The following is a 16,319-nucleotide window of genomic DNA, read 5'->3' on the forward strand; positions in this document are numbered from 1 at the left end:
CTCGTCCACGACCTCCGCACTAGGCTCAGGAAAATGGCCGTCTAGGGCAGGAGAGCTGCCAGCCTGGCCACCGAGGAGCAGGTGTGCATGAAAATGAAGGTGGTCCACTGAGACCCCCCCGACCCTGAGCCCTGAGCTTACAATGGCCGTACTGGGTCATACCAAAGGTCCATCTAGCCCAATAGCCTGTCTGCCGAAAGCGGCCAACCCTAGGGACCCTGGAGGGGATGGACCGAAGACAGTGACCAAGCCATTTGTCTCGTGCCATCTCTCTCCAGCCTTCCACAAACTTTGGGCAGGGACACCACTCCTACCCCCTGGCTAATTGCACTCCATAGACCCAACCTCCATCACTTTATCTCACTTCTCTTTAAACTCTGTTCTAGTTGTAGCCTTCACAGCCTCCTGCAGAAAGGAGTTCCACAGGTTGACTCTTTGCTTTGTGAAGAGCAACTTTCTGTTTCTAGTTTGAAGCCTGCTACCCATTCCTTTCCTTTGGTGTCCTCTAGTCCTTCTATTATAGGAACTAATGGAGAACTTTTCTTGATGCACCCTCTCCACCCCACTCATGCTTTTATAGACCTCTATCTTATCCCCCCTCAGTCTCCTCTTTTCTAAGCTGAGAAGTTTCCCAGTCTCTTTAGCCTCTCTTCATGTGGGACCTGTTCCAAACCTCTGATCATTGTAGTTGCCCTCCCCTCTCCCACCCTCTCTCTTCCCCTCTCCCACCTCCTTTTCCCAGTCTTCCCGAGTTTTGTTCAATAAAGAGAGATTCTATTTTTGACCACACGTTTTCTTTATTTTGTACATCAGGAAGGGGGGCTAGGGAAGGGTAAGTGGAAGGAGGTGAGGGAGGAATGGGGTATGAGCCCCCGATGGGGAGGACTGGGCTGGCTCTGCGGGCTTCTGGGGGTGGAAGCTCTCCTGCAGCCCCCCAATTGCTCCCTCTCCCCAGATAGCAGCCTGCGGCAAGTACAGCCGGGCTGATGGCCTAGTACTGTGATGTGCCCAGTGTGGGCACTCAGGGCACTCCAAGCCAGGCCTGCTTTACAAGCGGGGCACCCCTGAGAACTCTCTGTCCAGGGTGGGGTTCGGGTCCCTTTAAGCACAGCCCTCGGCTAGCCTGAGCCAGCAGCTCCACGCTCTAAGTCCTCATCTGATGCCCTGCCGGCATTGCTTCCGGCCATCCTTAACCCCGGTTCAGGGTCCACTTAATGTGGCCATGCTAGTTCGAATTAGCAAAACGCTAATTCGAACTAGTTTTTTAGTCTGGATCCGTTAGTTCGAATTAGCTTAGTTCGAATTAACTAATTCGATCTAAGTTAGTTCAAATTAGCGCTGTAGTGTAGACATACCCTGGGATATTATGTACTGGGGAAGCCCTTTCAACTGGTCACCAACCATGCACCCCTCAGATGGATTAATAACATGAAGGACACCAGTGCCTGAATCATGAGGTAGTACTTCCCACTCCAACCCTATGACTTCTGTATGTTATATTGGGCCAGGGAAGGCTCATGCAAACACGGACTTCTCCCAAGTGGAAGGAGACAATGAAGAGGAAGGTCCACCAATGGACACCCTCTTAAGGGGGAGTGTTTGTGACAGAGGATACCCACCATGCATGGTTCAGCGGGGGCTAATCATGATCTGTGGGCTATGCCCCTTCATACTTGCTGGGAATGCTCCAACTGGAACCAGGATATAAAAGAGAGCAGCTCAGTTCTGTCTAGGCTGACAGCTGAAGGGAGTAGAGGTGCTTTGCAGGCTTTTGTGGAGGGACTGCCAGTGCCCTAGGATGCAGAAACCAGCCAGCCTGTGGTTCCAGTTGACCCCCCCCCCCCCACAACCATCCAATGCCACAGATGGAGGAGAGACCACGGAGTTACTGAGATGACCTGCTGCAGAAGATTGGTGGGAAGTAATCTATGTGAACTAAGCATTATTGAGTTGAGGTATTAGCCTTTGACTCTGCATGTTTTGGAAGAAACCCCATTGAGCTGCAAGACAAGGCCCTAGGCTGGGACCCTGTGGAGTAGGTAGAGCCTGGTGGAGAAGGGCTGACCACTAGGCAACACTGGTTTGCCCCAAAGGGTGGTTGAGCACTAGGTTGCACGGTCGTACCTAGAAGGGCTTGGGTCATTGAGCTGAAGAGCCTCATCAAAGGGCTGCTGCACTGACCCTGACTATTAGGCAATGCTGCTCTAAGAACCAGGCCTGCTATGGTGGTTGGGGAGACTAGGCCACTTGGGCTGCCTTAGTTCTTTAAGTCCTCCACAACCTGATACCATCCAAACAGGGTGGACCTACCCTGTGACAGGTAACTTAATTACAGTCTATAATATCTGCATGGGGAAATATATGTAATGACCTAGCAGAGAAAGGCATGACATGATCCAGTGGCTACAAACTGAAACAGGATATATGCAGATGGGAAATAAGGTCTACCTTTTCAGTGGTGGGATATTAGCCATTCAAACCATTTTCCAAGAGTCAAGGTGATCATTTTAAAATCAAGATTGGATTTTTTTCTGAAAGTTCTGCTTTAGGAATTATTTTGGCAATTTCTAAGGCCTGTGTCATACAGAAGGCCTGACTAGTTGATGACAATCATCCCTTTTGGCCTTGGAATCTATGAATTCCATGAACCTGCTTCAGTCATTGCATATTGCTCCTTTGTATGCCCACCTTCTTACTTTCACCTTCTGTTGTAGAGTCTGAGGCAGCTCTTGGAAGTCTCTGGTGAATATAAGATCCTTCTACCTAAAAGGAAATTTCAAGCCATCTGCAGTGCTCTGCACAACCGGGTGAGGGGAACTTCTTCTTGTATCACTTGAGCTTAAGCACAGCAGATCTGAAGCATATTAAGAATAAACATCTTTTGAATGCTAGTGAAGAGCCCGGAGACCTTCTCATGCCTTATTGGTTTCTGCTGGCTTAAGAATAAGCAGATAGTGGTCTCATTTTATTAGCTAAAATCCAGCTCAGTTTGTAAAGCAATTTTAGCATAAGCCAGTTATTAGAGGGAGTTAGAGTTATATAGTAAAAACTGATCCCATCCAAATGGGGAGGACCTAGCCTGTGACAGGGTGACTTAATTGCAGTCTATAATATCTATGTGGGGAAACATATGTAATAATCTAGCAGAGAAAGGCATAACGTGAGCCAATAACTAGAAAATGAAGCTGGACAAATTCAGACTGGAAATAAGGCCTACATTTTTATGGTGGAATAATTAACCATTTGAACCAGTTACCAAGGGTCAAGTCTTGATTCAATTAGCTCTGCTGCTAAAAACACTTTGAAAGCAGGAACTTCTGTTATCCAATGTATCGGTCATTGTTTCTGATTCTTGTTGTGCAGTCAGTACCATTTATTTTGGGTTCAGAGCTCTATTTGGAAAGGTAGGAAGTGAGTGCTTAGAAATTAATTGAGCATCTTCTTTTCAGTTGCTTGTTCTGATTAGTTTTCCTTTGATCACTTCTCTTCTTCCCACAGATCTGTTCTCAAACTCAGCAGCTCATCATGGAAAATCATATGGAGCTGTTCTATTGTATCCTACTGCTAGGTAGGGGAAGAGACTCCAAATTACACAGTGGTTTCCTTGTAACTTCCTTCTTTTGTAGGTGTGGTAAGAATGAGCTTTCAGTTGTTAGTGAGGATGTGATTTCTTCCTTTGCAGCCCGTTCTTCTCCTGATGACCTCATAGCATTTCTGCACTCGCAGCTGAAGATTAAGAAGGAGACTGTTCGTGTGGAATCCCTGAATCTGCTCACAGATATTATTGGTGCTGACTGTAAGTAACACAGGAGTAACTGTGACTGCTGCGATCATCGCCATCGTGCTAGGGGTTGAGTTGGGGACATCCAGAGCTAAAAGCATGAGCTGCTATAGGTTGATCTAAAGAACCAAGGCTTTGCAGGCATGGTAGGGCTATAACATACTCATGATCTCTGCAAATGGGGCACAGAGGATCTGTAACACAGGGGCGGATATAGGGCAGGGCGAGCGGGGCGGCCGCCCCGGGTCCTGCGCTTCAAAATCCCCGCGCCTGCGCATGGCATCACTGTTCATGCACCGTGGCAAAGGGGTGGGGCCCGTGGAATTATGCTTCCCGGGGCCCTGCAAAATGGTCATCTGCCCCTGCTGTAACACATAGAATCATATAGTCATGGATTATTAGAACTGGAAGGGACCTTGAGAGGTCATCAAGTCCAGTCCCCTGCTCTCATGGCAGGACCAAGCACTGTCTAGATCATCCCTGATAGGTGTCTATCCAATCTGCTCTACTGGTGGTAAACACAGACTAACTTCACTGACATCCATTTGTCTAACTCTCTTACAATATTTCCATCAGGATAGTATGATGGCGCTATTTACAGAAGTGGAAATACTTCAGACTTAGACTGGTGAAAGTGAGATCAGAGTCTGGTCCTATATTTTCCCCGCTGATTCTGTATAAGAGTGAAGCTTGGTAGTACTCTTAAATAGGGCCCAGGACACATTCTAATGTGGAGCATGAGTGTTTGGAACAAAGATATACTATATTGCACACTTCTCCTTATCTTTCAGTGCCTGAGACAAGAGTTAGAAAGTTTCGCATTGTGAAGGCAGTGAAATCTGCTCTCAGTGATCAGAGTGCTAAGGTAAGATTGTGTGTGGAATAGTGGTATTGCTGTTAATATCTCGGAAGTATTTCACTCAGTGGAGAGTCTGGCAATGAGACACATTTTTAGGCTGAGATTATTAATAGGGTTTCAATTAATCACAGTTAACTAAAAATTAATGGGATTAAAAATTGAAATTTATTACATATTTTTGTGGTTTTTTACATTTTCAAATATATTGATTTCAATTACAACACAATGACAAGTGTGTACTATGCACTTTATATTATTTTTATAACAAACATTTGCATTGTAAAAATGACAAAAGAAATAATATTTTTCAATTCATCTCATACAAGTGATGTAGAGCAATCTCTTTAGCGTGAAAATGCAACTTACAAATGTAGATATTTTTTGTTAACTGTAACAAAGCAATGTAAAACTTTAGAGTCTACAAGTCCATTCAGACCTACTTCTTGTTCAGCCAGACACTAAGACAAACAAGTTTGTTTACATTTATAGGAGAAAATGCTGCCTTTTTCCTAATTACAGTGTCACCTGAAAGTGAAAACTGGCATTTGCATGGTACTTCTGTAGCCAGTGTTGCAAGGAATTTACATAACGGATGTGTTAATCATTTGTACTTCAGCCACCATTCCAAAGAGATAAAAGCAAAAGCAAAAGGACTCTCATATCCTGTCTCATATTGCATGCAGAAGGGATAATAATAACTCGTGCATAATCTCTACCCTTGCAGGTGAAGATGGCAGCTCTCCATTTCGTCAAGAAGCTGCTCAGTTCAGGAAGCGTGGAGAATTGTGCAGCAGGGGATATGGTTGCATACGTTTTCAGAGAGTTCGATGTGTCCACCAGAAATCTGGTAAGGAGAGTTCTTAACACTTAGGACTCAGTTCTGCCATTCTGGCATGCTGATTGTTCCCCTTGACTTCAGTGGGAGCTTTGGATGCTCAAGGATGCAGCTGGACTGAAGGATTAGAGCTAGAATCTGATCAGTGATATTCGTGTAAAGCCAGGGTAATGCCCCTGACTTCAGCGGCATTATTTTGGATTTACACAAGTGTAACAGAGACCAGAATCTGATTCTGGATATTTACATCTGACAGTGCGACCTACATTCCTTAGACCTCGGGCAAGTCAGTGAAAATTCTGACAACACAATCTTTCAGTGAAATGCTCTTGTATAAGGAAGCACATCTTTTTTATAAATAGACTCTCCAAAGAACACACTGGTGCCCAATCCTGTGGCTGCTGAAGCATACTTCAACTATTAGCAAAACACTGAAGTTATGCAGCCTACATCAAGATGTCTAGAACCTGGAAAAGTTTGCTGCACACTTCATACTCTGTTCTATGTGTACTAGTTCAAAATCTTTTCAATGGGTATTTCCAGCTATGGGCAGAGTCATGGACTCCAGACACAGAGTTCCACGATGGGATCCATGATATACATTAACTTTACAGTAAGTTGTTGGGGATCTTAGCTCTGCCTGGCCCTTTAGCTACGAAGTGGGAGCTTATGGCAGTACTCACCAACTGCCTCTTTTTCATGCTACCCATCTCAAAGAAAGTAGGAGGCAACTCTTTCTCATCAGGCCACATTTGCTCTTATTTAAACTGAAATCAGTAGAGCTGATCAATATTTAGTCTGGTGTAAGGAAGAACAGAATTTAGCCTATAGATAGACTCACATTCACTATGCACAGAATGATCAAGCTGCTTGGGGCATCAGAACAAACAGAATGGCTCCCTCTAGGTTCTGCATATTTATTTCCACTGGGCAGAGTCTGAGTGGCTCTCCTCAGAGATAAAAAGAAGAAATGTTCTTTTTTGAAAATTTTTCAAAAAATGAATACTGTTCAGGGAACTCTTTTATAGAATCATAGAACGATAGGGCTTGAAGAGAATTCAGGAAGTCATCGAGTCCAACCCCCTGCTAAAAGCAGAACCAATTCCAACTAAATCATCTCAGCCAGGGCTTTGTCAAGCTGGGACTGAAAAACCTCTAGGGATGGAGATCTCACCACCTCCCTCAGTAACCCATTCCGGTGCTTCACCACCCTCCTCGTGAAATCGTTTTTCCTAAGATCCACCCCCCCCACACACAACTTGAGACCACTGCTTCTTGTTCTGTCATCTGTCACTACTGAGAACAGCCTCTCTCCATCTTCTTTGTGTCCCCTTGTGCTGGGGTTTTCCTAAGCCTGGGTTCTGACCCACCAGTTAGGTGTTTCTGTTATTCTCTTCCCTTAAGAATCTCCATCATTCGAGGTTTTTAATGCCAGGCTTGGCAAAGCCATGGCTGGAATAATTTAGTTGGGGCTGGCCCTGCTTTGAGCAGGGGGTTGGACTATATGACCTCCTGAGGTCCCTTCCATCCTTAATCCATGATTTTATGATTTGTGCACTCCTAATGCAATGGAAAAGCTCTCCTAGGTCAATATTCAGAAAGGCTTTGTAAGAAATAGACACCGCTTCTACAGCCAGTGTTTTCCCACTAGCTAGTAAATTCTATGTATCTATCTCATAGCAGGGGACAAAACTTCCCTCCCAGGATGTTCAGGAAGAAAGCACTATCCAAACTATGTGCATTCACATCCTGCAAGGCCTGGACATATCAGTCACTGGAATGACCCAAGTAAGTGACATGTTGCTACTGCTTTGTGAAATAAAGACATTCTTCCGTATATCTACTGTACCTCTCCATAAGGAAGCTTCTTGCCAGTCAGGATAATGGAGGTACAGCATGTCAAGTTCATGTCAGAGATGATGGGACCTCTGTATCATGGAGGAAGCGATTCACAGTACAGACAAGATAAAAAGGAACTTCACTGGAAGGAACCATAATGCAGTGGTCTTCTTTTAATTACCACGATTGCCTGAGTGCAACGTCTCCTTAGATTCCCCATGAATCCCTTGGAAATGTAGACTTGGTGATCCTGTATTTAAACAGTTATTGGGGCCGTGATTGTGCCTTCTGTATGTCTGAAAAGTGCAGGATGAATTTATGGTGCTGTCTAAGTAGCTTTATAATACAGGGAAAGATGATTCATCTCCGGATGAGAACCAGTTTGCTAATGCTCTCCAAACAAGGCAGTGTACTTAAAATGTAGAGAGAGGGATTACTGGGACAGGTAGAGTGAGATGATGGCGGAGGGGAGGAGAAAGTGAGATCGAGATAAGGTAACGAGATAGGGAAGGGTCAGTGATGACTAAAAGGAGAAGGTGCATGACAGAAGGATTCAGCCAGTAGGAGGTGGGGGAATGAAAATAGCCAAGTGTTGAACTGTCTTGCTCTTCTGTGCAGGTGTTATGGCCAAGGCTTCTAACGTATGTGGTGCCAACTCAGTACACTGGCACTTTGAAGCCTCTCTGCAGATGCCTCCAGGAAATGGCTGAGAAAAAGATGCAAGAAGGAGGAGAAGCTGCTTGCCTGGACTACAGTGGACAAGGTTTATAACAGAAACTCTTTCATTTATTCTCACCAGCCACTATGAAATGACCAGATTCAGCCTGTTCCAATTCTCTCATCTTCAGTCAAGAGACTAAAAGGAATGCAGGATGGTCTTGGGATTAAAACATGGCAATGGGAGGGAGCTAGAAATTGGGGGTTCTGGTTCCAGATCACCACCAAAATTCTGATATAACATTGGGGAAATCACTTGCTCTCTCTCAGCTTTCCCACTTGTGAAATTGAGGACTAGTTAATGCCAGTTTCTTAGAGGTGCTATGAGGAGGAATTAACTCATGTTTGCAAAACACTTTTGAGATGCTCCGCCTGAAAACACTATGGAAATGCAAATATTATCAGCTGCATGCAACATTGGTGGGCATATTGGAAATGGCTAGGTGAACAACATCAGCGGGATTCTCCGAAGTCTGGCATAATTAATGATCTTCTATTTCTTTTCCCAGGGAAACTCCCTACACCTCAGGGATTGCTGGCACGACTCCTGGTAAGTAGACCATGGAGGACAGGTTTTCTGAGAAATGTGAAGTGGAACAGTTAAGTATAAAAATCAGTTTTCCAGCTAAATGCTTTAGGCTGAAGAATGTGTATGATTGGGTCTCTCTCCACCCTCCCCGATCAGACAGAGACACACTGTTCTACACCCTCATGCTAGTTAGAATATTTTCTTCTTTAGGAAGTCACTGCAGTAGAAGCAGCAGCTCTACAATGTGTAGTCTCCACAGTGAGAGAATCTGAAATATTTCCTCCTTCAGGAACAAGCTGGTATCTTGCTGCAGAACTTAGCCTGTGCTTTCTCCCTCGTTGACAGGTTGTAGCCTCATCTCCTTACGAAAGAGAAGGACACGGATATTCTGTCTTGCAGCTGCTAAAAGCCTTGCACCAAAATATCCATGCAGCAGTGGGTGAGATGTGGGGAGTAAAGATTCCAGCTCTGCTGCAGCACCTTGAAGGTAAAGTGCTAGTTGGGAGTGACGTGGTCCATGGAGGATAGAAGAGAAAGCAGAAAATGCAGATTCCTATTGACATGTGTGGTGCCATGCATGTTGCAGTCCGTGGGAATAGTGTGGAATTGAAACTGGGGCTCTAGACACCTCACTTTTTCTACAATTGTGAACCAGTGAGCTAACTCCAGTGTCAAACCGGGGGCCAACCACTTAGGATGGAATCAGGCCAGGAAGGTTTCAGTTGAATGACCATTTTACAGCAGTATCTTCCTGATCTTAGCTAGGTGGTTATTTAGGAAGCTCAATACACATGAAACTGGAGGTTTGTGAAACTCTTATGCACTGTTTTTGTGGTCACAAGTACAGTCTGATTTTTGCAAACTGAATTTTTCTGAAAAATTAAAGCCTAGGGCTACGTCTAGACTGGCATGATTTTCCGCAAATGCTTTAAATGGAAACATTTTTCCATTAAAAGCATTTGCGGAAAAGAGCGTCTAGATTGGCACGGGTGCTTTTCCGCAAAAGCACTTTTTGTAGATAAGCGTCCATGCCAATCCAGACGCGGTTTTGCGCATGAAAGCCCCGATCGCCATTTTCGTGATCGGGGCTTCTTTCCGCAAAACAATACCGCATTGTCTACATTGGTCCTCTTGCGCAAAAGCATTTGCGCAAGAGGGCTTTTGCCTGAACAGGAGCAGCATAGCATTTCCACAAGAACACTGATAATCTTACATGAGATCATCAGTGTTCTTGGGGAAATTCAAGCGGCCAGTGTAGACAGCTGGCAAGTTTTTCCGCAAGAGCAGATGATTTTGCAGAAAAACTTGCCAGTCTAGACTCAGCCTATGTTTCTTGTCAAGATTAGTTCAATTTAAAAATCCACAGTTTTTCTTTCTGTAAGGAAACTTAATCCATATATTAGCAATAGAATCCATGCCTGTCACAACAAAGCTACGTTGACCAAGTGGGTGCCCTACATATAATGTGTAATCTACGTATTGTAGGCCTGATGTCTTTCACCAATTTTACAGTCGTATGAAACTATTGACATCAGTGGGAAAAAATTTAGCATTGGTTGTGTCTATACTACGGGGTTATGTCAATATGGTTATAGTGACAAAGCTAGGACAATATAGTCTCTGCACTATGTAACTGTGAGCCAGCAAGCTAAGTTGCACAACTTCAGTTATGTGAATAATGTATCTGAAATCGATACACTTAGATCTACTTACCAGATGCTTTCCTGTCAACTCTACCTACTGTCCTCATTCTGGTGGAATTCTGGAGTTGATAGGAGAGTACTTGGTGGTCAATATATCGCATATATACTAGAGGCAATAAATTGACCCTTTCTGGATCAATCGCTGCCTGTTGATCCAGTGGTTAGTGTAGGTATACCCTAAGTGACGCACAATCCCAATGTGTTTCTGATATATATTGGACCCTACAATTTTCAAGTGGGCTTGCTATTAAAAAAAAAAGAGCTGTATCTTCCCTGGCTGCTGTTTCTGTACAGAGTCCACAGCACTATGTTCTGCAGACATTAAAGAAGGGTAAGTTAGAGCCGGCTGTTCAGAAACAGGGCCAGATTCTTAGTCGATGTAAATCAGTATAATTCCACTGACTTCAGTAAAGCTACACAAGTTTAGGATCAAGTCAGAATCTTGTATTATGCAGGAAAAATGTGCATGCACATTTAAGTCCAGTTTTCTGATGTTCTAAATAGGAATGTAAGTAACTAGTTGACTATCTGATAAGCAAAAGCTTATCGGATACATGACTAGTTCCTTGACCAGTTGCTTCCCCCCCTCTTGCTGCATCTAGCAGCGACAGCAAGTGGGGGGAGCAGGAGCCAGTGCTGGGGAGAGCCGGCTTAAAAGCTGGTTTCCCCCAAGCACCATCTCCGCAGGAGACAGGGTAGTAGCGGGTACTGGATGCGAGCCGGAAATCAGCTTATTCCTGACTTGTGCTCCATCCCAGATGCTGCGACTCTGCTTTTTAAATGTATTAAGAGCCTGCCATCTCTTAATACATTAAAAAATCAGAAGCTCAGCAGGGGAGAGCTAGCGTGAGCCAGCAGTCAGGTATCCCGGCTCGCGCTTCAGCCTTTTATATGTATTAAGAGCCTGTCAGCTCTTAATTCACTTTAAAGGTAGAGCCGCAGCAGGGTTAGCTGCCGGGACTGAGAGCTAACCCTGCTGCGGCTCCCCCGCTTATTGACTAATCAACTAGTCGATGGAAAATTCATCAACTAGTCAATTAGTCGATTAAACGATATTTAATGTCCCTAGTGCTAAATAGTTTGATGAGACGTCCAGTGCCCTCAGCTCCCATTGAAGTCAAAAGTAATTAGGAGCAGGGCTGTCAGGGGTTGTAGGGCTTGGGGCACTCCCCAGGGGCGAGGCTTAGGGCAGCCCACCAGCCCCAGGCCCTACCTTGCCTCTGCTTCACCTTTTCTCCAAACTCTGCCCCTGTTTTGCCCTACCCTATCCCTTCCTGCCCCTGCTCTGCCCTGCTGCTGAAGCCCCCTCTTCTGAGCTGAGGGATTACTGGGGGGTCCTGGTGCAGGATGGCAGTAGGATGGGCTCCTGCCTTCAAAATCACCAAAGCAACAGGAGTGACAATGGCTCGGCAGCCCGCTTTTCTGCGCCTTGCCCCACAGCCCTCTCCCAGCATCGCCGTGGCCATGGGAAGCGCATTGCCTTGGAGCCGGGGCACCTTGCTTCCTACTGCCACAGATACAATGCACACAGCAGGCTGGGAGAGGGCAGTGTGGCAGGGTGGGGCAGGGCAGAGCAGGCTGCTGGGTCTCTCTTGGACCCATCCATAGGACAACTGAGGTGGCCACCATGGGCTCTCCCAAAGTAGGAGCTGGGGTGGCAACCCCAAAGTATCCTATGGAGTGTCCAGCATCTCGCTCCTCGTGGGTTGACTGACTCTGAATAAAAAGGTATGTTACATTGGCATCAGTCCCTTTTATCATTGAAAGCTCAGGTAGTTTTAAGAAGATTGACTGCAGAGGGTATAATGGGGACAGCTATTCTTGCTGTTGTAAATTACACTGTTGTTTTGCCTCCTGCTTTATAGGAAACACAGAGAATTCTCTGAACCATGAACAGTGGGAGCACATGCTGCTTCAGGTACAGGATGACTTTCAGATGTATTAGCATACATCCCCGCACCCAAATGTATCAGCTGGGAAAGAATTAATTATAAATTATTCATTATTAGCAGAGTGGGACAAATCATTTTATTTGCAATGTTTGTTTGATGAAAAACTTTTTTTTTTTTCAAAAACATTTTCATGGAAACTTTTTATTTCGACCAAAAACAAAACAACCCCAACCCAAACAGAAAATATTTAGGTTTTTTTAAACGGATGGGTTTTTTTTTCAGTTGTTTTCCTGTTTATTTCTTTTTTTATCCTCTTTTCAATCAGAAAATGGAAGAGGGAAAAAAGGGATGGTGATGAGGGGTAAGAAAAGGAGAAAACAAAGAACTGAAAAATGGTTTTAGTTCTTCACTTTTTGTTTGTGGCATTGAAAATCAAGAAAACAAACAAACAAAAAATCCCACCTGTTTTGCGAAACAGACTTACCATTTTTCAGACTGCTCTAATTATAAATAGCTTCATAGTACCACTGGGAATGACACAGAACTTAACCTGAAAACCAGCATGCTAATGATCGTATTGCATCACTGGGGTACTTGTAAAGGAGTCTTTCTTACTTTTTGACATTCAAAAGAAAATCTATTATGTGAAAACCTAAAAAGCAGCAAAGACAAGACAAGGTTTGGTGACTTTCTCATGTATCTTTTTCTAGTTAGAGCTCTTTACAGTCTCGTGTAAATCGAGACAAGGAACATTTTTGTGGCAAGTGCTGAAAATGAAATGAAAGAACTTAGGGTATGTCTACACTACAAAGTTAATTCGAACTAACGGATGTTATTTCGAACTAACTTTAATAGGTGCTACACTAGCTCTCCGCTAGTTTGAACTAGGTAAATCTCATTTTACGAGGATTAAGCCTAGTTCGAACTAGCTAGTTCGAATTAAGGGCCGTGTAGACCCTTAATTCGAACTAGTGGGAGGCTAAGGCTTCCCAGGTTTCCCTGGTGGCCACTCTGGTTAACACCAGGGAAACTCTATTGCCCCCCTCCCGGCCCCGGAGCCCTTAAAGGGCCACGGACTGGCTACACAGTTTGTGCCAGTTGCAAGGCTGCCAGCACCCGTGCCAGCAGACCCTGCACCTGCCACACCATGAGCCAGCCACCCGAGGACACCCAGCCCTCCACTGCTCCCCAGGACCAGCCTGGCGGGTCCCAGGAGCCTGCCCGGGGGCGCAAAAGGTGGGCGCCCGCTTGGTCAAATGCAGAGATCGTGGACCTCATCGAGGTTTGGGGGGAAGCCTCCAATGTCCACGATCTCCGCACTAGCCACAGGAATGCGGCCGTCTACAGCTGCATGGCTGCCAGCCTGGCTGCCAGGGGCCACCAGCGCAGCCGGGAGCAGGTCCGGTGCAAAATTAAGGACCTGTGGCAGTCCTACTCCCGGGCCTGCCAGCCAGGGGCCGACCCGGAGGCCTGCCCCCACTTCCATGCCCTGGACCACCTCCTGGGGCTCATGCCGTCCCTGCCCCCCGGGACGTGATAGACCCCGGGGCAGAGGGCCCGCTCCAGGAGACGGAGGAGGAGGCAGAGAGCTCTGAGAGCCAGGAGCCTGCCGCCAGCCTACCCAGAACCCGGGACCCCCGAGGCACCCCACAGAGCCGTTCGCCTGTGTCGTCCGAGGCCGGGGAGGCGTCCACATGTGAGTACCATCGTGTTCCCCTCATGTGTACGGGGGGCTGGGGCGAGAGGGAGCCTCGGGATCGTGCGCCTGGGCCTTGACCACCAAGGAGCAGCAGCTGGGGATCCTGCAGGGGCCCTGGCCTTGCAGAGGGGAGCTGGGTTTCACACACCTGGGCCCCTGGAGAGCCAGGAACGAGGAGGAGTACCAAAGGCGGCACCTCCAGTTCATGGACAACCAGCTCTGCACCCGGGACCACTGGGTCCAGGAGGACCTGAGGCTGCACCGGAGGAGTCTGGAGGCCTTGGAGGAGCAGGGCCGTGCCCTGCGAGGCCACCTCCAGAGCCTGCTCGACCGCTTCCTATTTCCTCCTCCCCCTGCTCCTCCTGCTCCCCCTGTTCCCCCTTCTCCCCCTGCTCCCCCTGCTCCCCCTCATGCTCCCGCTCCTGCTTCCGCTCCTGCTTCCTCCACACCCCTGTCCCTCCTGCCCCCCTTCCACAACCATTTCCCGCAGTGTGGCGAGACGGGAGAGGCAGCCGGACTCCCACCACTGAGCTTTCCTTTCCCTTCCTCCCTTCCCTCCCCTTCCAGCTCCCTTGTCCCAGGTTCCCCCTCCCCTCTCCCATCCTGAAGTTCTGGGTCCACTGTCGGTCCTCCCAGCGCTCCAGGACGATGCGGTCCCACCAGTCGGTGCTGGTGTCCAGACGCCAGACGCGGCGGGGCACGCCGGTGCCAGGGTGCCGCCGCAGCTCCTCCACGGCCCCCAGGGCGGCCAGGCGGAGAGGCAGGGGGCTGATGTGCACCATGTGGTGCCAGGCAGCCTCGAGCCATTGGTGGCAGGCTTGCAGCAGCAAGTCCAGAAAGTGCACCAGAAGGTGCAGGGCGAGCTGTGGCTCCATGTTGCAACCTGCGGCGGCCCCCCCGAAGGGAAGCACCGACACAGACGGGCACATAGACCAACGCTTTGCTGTCCCTCAGCGAGGTTGGCAAGGAAGCAGGAAAAGCTGAGAACCGGCTGTCCAGGGGGGTCCCTTTAAGCTCGAGCCTCAGATAGCCTCAGACAGCAGCCACAGAAAACAACTACTGACCTGATGCCCTGCCAGAACCAGTTTCAGCTGCCCTTAAATGCCCCCCTGCGTCAAATCAGTGTGGACGCGCTAGTTCGAATTAGCAAAATGCTAATTCGAACTAGTTTTTAGTTCTAGATGCGCTAGTTCGAATTAGCTTAGTTCGAATTAGCGCTGTAGTGTAGACATACCCTTAGTGACAGATAAGCCTGAGACGGTCTGGGGAAATTCTGGATTACTCACCAGAATTTTCCATTCTTCTTCAAGTGCTTGCTCCTGTCCATTCCAATACGTGTGTGCATGTTCCATGCACATAATCACTAGGGCTGTGTCTAGACTGGCAAGTTTTTCCGCAAAATCATCTGCTTTTGCGGAAAAACTTGCCCGCTGTCTACACTGGCCGCTTGAATTTCCGCAAAAGCACTGACGATCTCATGTAAGATTGTCAGGTCTTTTGCCGAAATACTATGCTGCTCCCGTTCGGGCAAAAGTCTTTTTCCGAAAAACTTTTGCGCAAAAGGGCCAGTGTAGACAGCAGAGATTTGTTTTCCGCAAAAAAGCCCCAATCGCGAAAATGGTGATTGGGGCTTTTTTGCGGAAAAGCGTGTCTAGATTTGCCACAGACACTTTTCCACAAAAAGTGATTTTGTGGAAAAGCGTCCGTGCCAATCTAGACGTTCTTTTCCAAAGATGCTTTTAACGGAAAACTTTTCTGTTAAAAGCATTTCCGGAAAATCATGCCAGTATAGACATAGATTTTTTTTTTTTTTACTAGCAGTACTGTTGGATCAGATTTGGAAACTTCTAGAGTGGCGCTTTCAGGGTGAGCAATGTATGTTGATCCCTCCTGAACTGATCAGCCGTCCAGGTCCTTCCTACCGCCAGTGATGGTCTTTGGAGAATTTGATTTCATGTTTTGCAAGGCATCTCTTGCTGTAGTTGTTGTACGTTGTATTGTCCTTTCTGTCTTCCAAAATTGGTGTTATCCCTAAATGGGCCTGGTTGCCACAAGGAGCAACAATAAGTGCATCCAGTTCTGTTCCTTCCAGACCCACAGTTGTGGATCGGTAGCAGATGCAATCAAGATATCGTGGTCCAGTCACCTGGTGTACATGTCTCTGCTCTTTCCTCTAGTACACAAGGTTCTCCTCAAGATCTGGCAGGACAAGGCGGAACTCATCCTCAGAGCAGCAGTGTAGCTGCAGCAGCATAGGCTCAGCAGCCTGGTGAACCAATTTGTAGACAGACCGATAATCCTTCTGCTCCATATCCTGATTTCATCACCGAGGACCATCACCAGTTACAGCACCCTCACCCGGGGCACCTCCATTTCATGGTGCAGAAACTCCATGGTTAAACCAGCTCGAGCTACAGTGCTCAGACTCCATTAGAAAGGTTCTGTTGGGCAGGAGGCAACCCTCC

General features: G+C 47.0%; 1 protein-coding gene across 1 annotated transcript in view; it reads left to right on the forward strand.

Moving 5' to 3' along the window:
- Positions 1–2,474: 2,474 nt before the first annotated feature.
- LOC142824840 (maestro heat-like repeat-containing protein family member 2B) overlaps positions 2,475–16,319 on the forward strand; it is a 36,665-nt gene continuing 22,820 nt past the window's right edge. Inside the window, exons 1-9 of the mRNA XM_089777815.1 lie at positions 2,475–2,807; positions 3,499–3,568; positions 3,683–3,796; positions 4,573–4,646; positions 5,365–5,487; positions 7,933–8,077; positions 8,541–8,581; positions 8,906–9,047; positions 12,129–12,181. Of these exons, the coding sequence (XP_089633941.1) occupies positions 3,526–3,568; positions 3,683–3,796; positions 4,573–4,646; positions 5,365–5,487; positions 7,933–8,077; positions 8,541–8,581; positions 8,906–9,047; positions 12,129–12,181 (735 nt within the window). The 5' untranslated portion in view covers positions 2,475–2,807; positions 3,499–3,525. The remainder of the gene's footprint in view (positions 2,808–3,498; positions 3,569–3,682; positions 3,797–4,572; positions 4,647–5,364; positions 5,488–7,932; positions 8,078–8,540; positions 8,582–8,905; positions 9,048–12,128; positions 12,182–16,319) is intronic.

The sequence above is a fragment of the Pelodiscus sinensis genome, chromosome 1 (genome assembly GCF_052426305.1).
Source record: "Pelodiscus sinensis isolate ZL-2025 chromosome 1, ASM5242630v1, whole genome shotgun sequence".
Classification (NCBI taxonomy): domain Eukaryota; kingdom Metazoa; phylum Chordata; order Testudines; family Trionychidae; genus Pelodiscus; species Pelodiscus sinensis.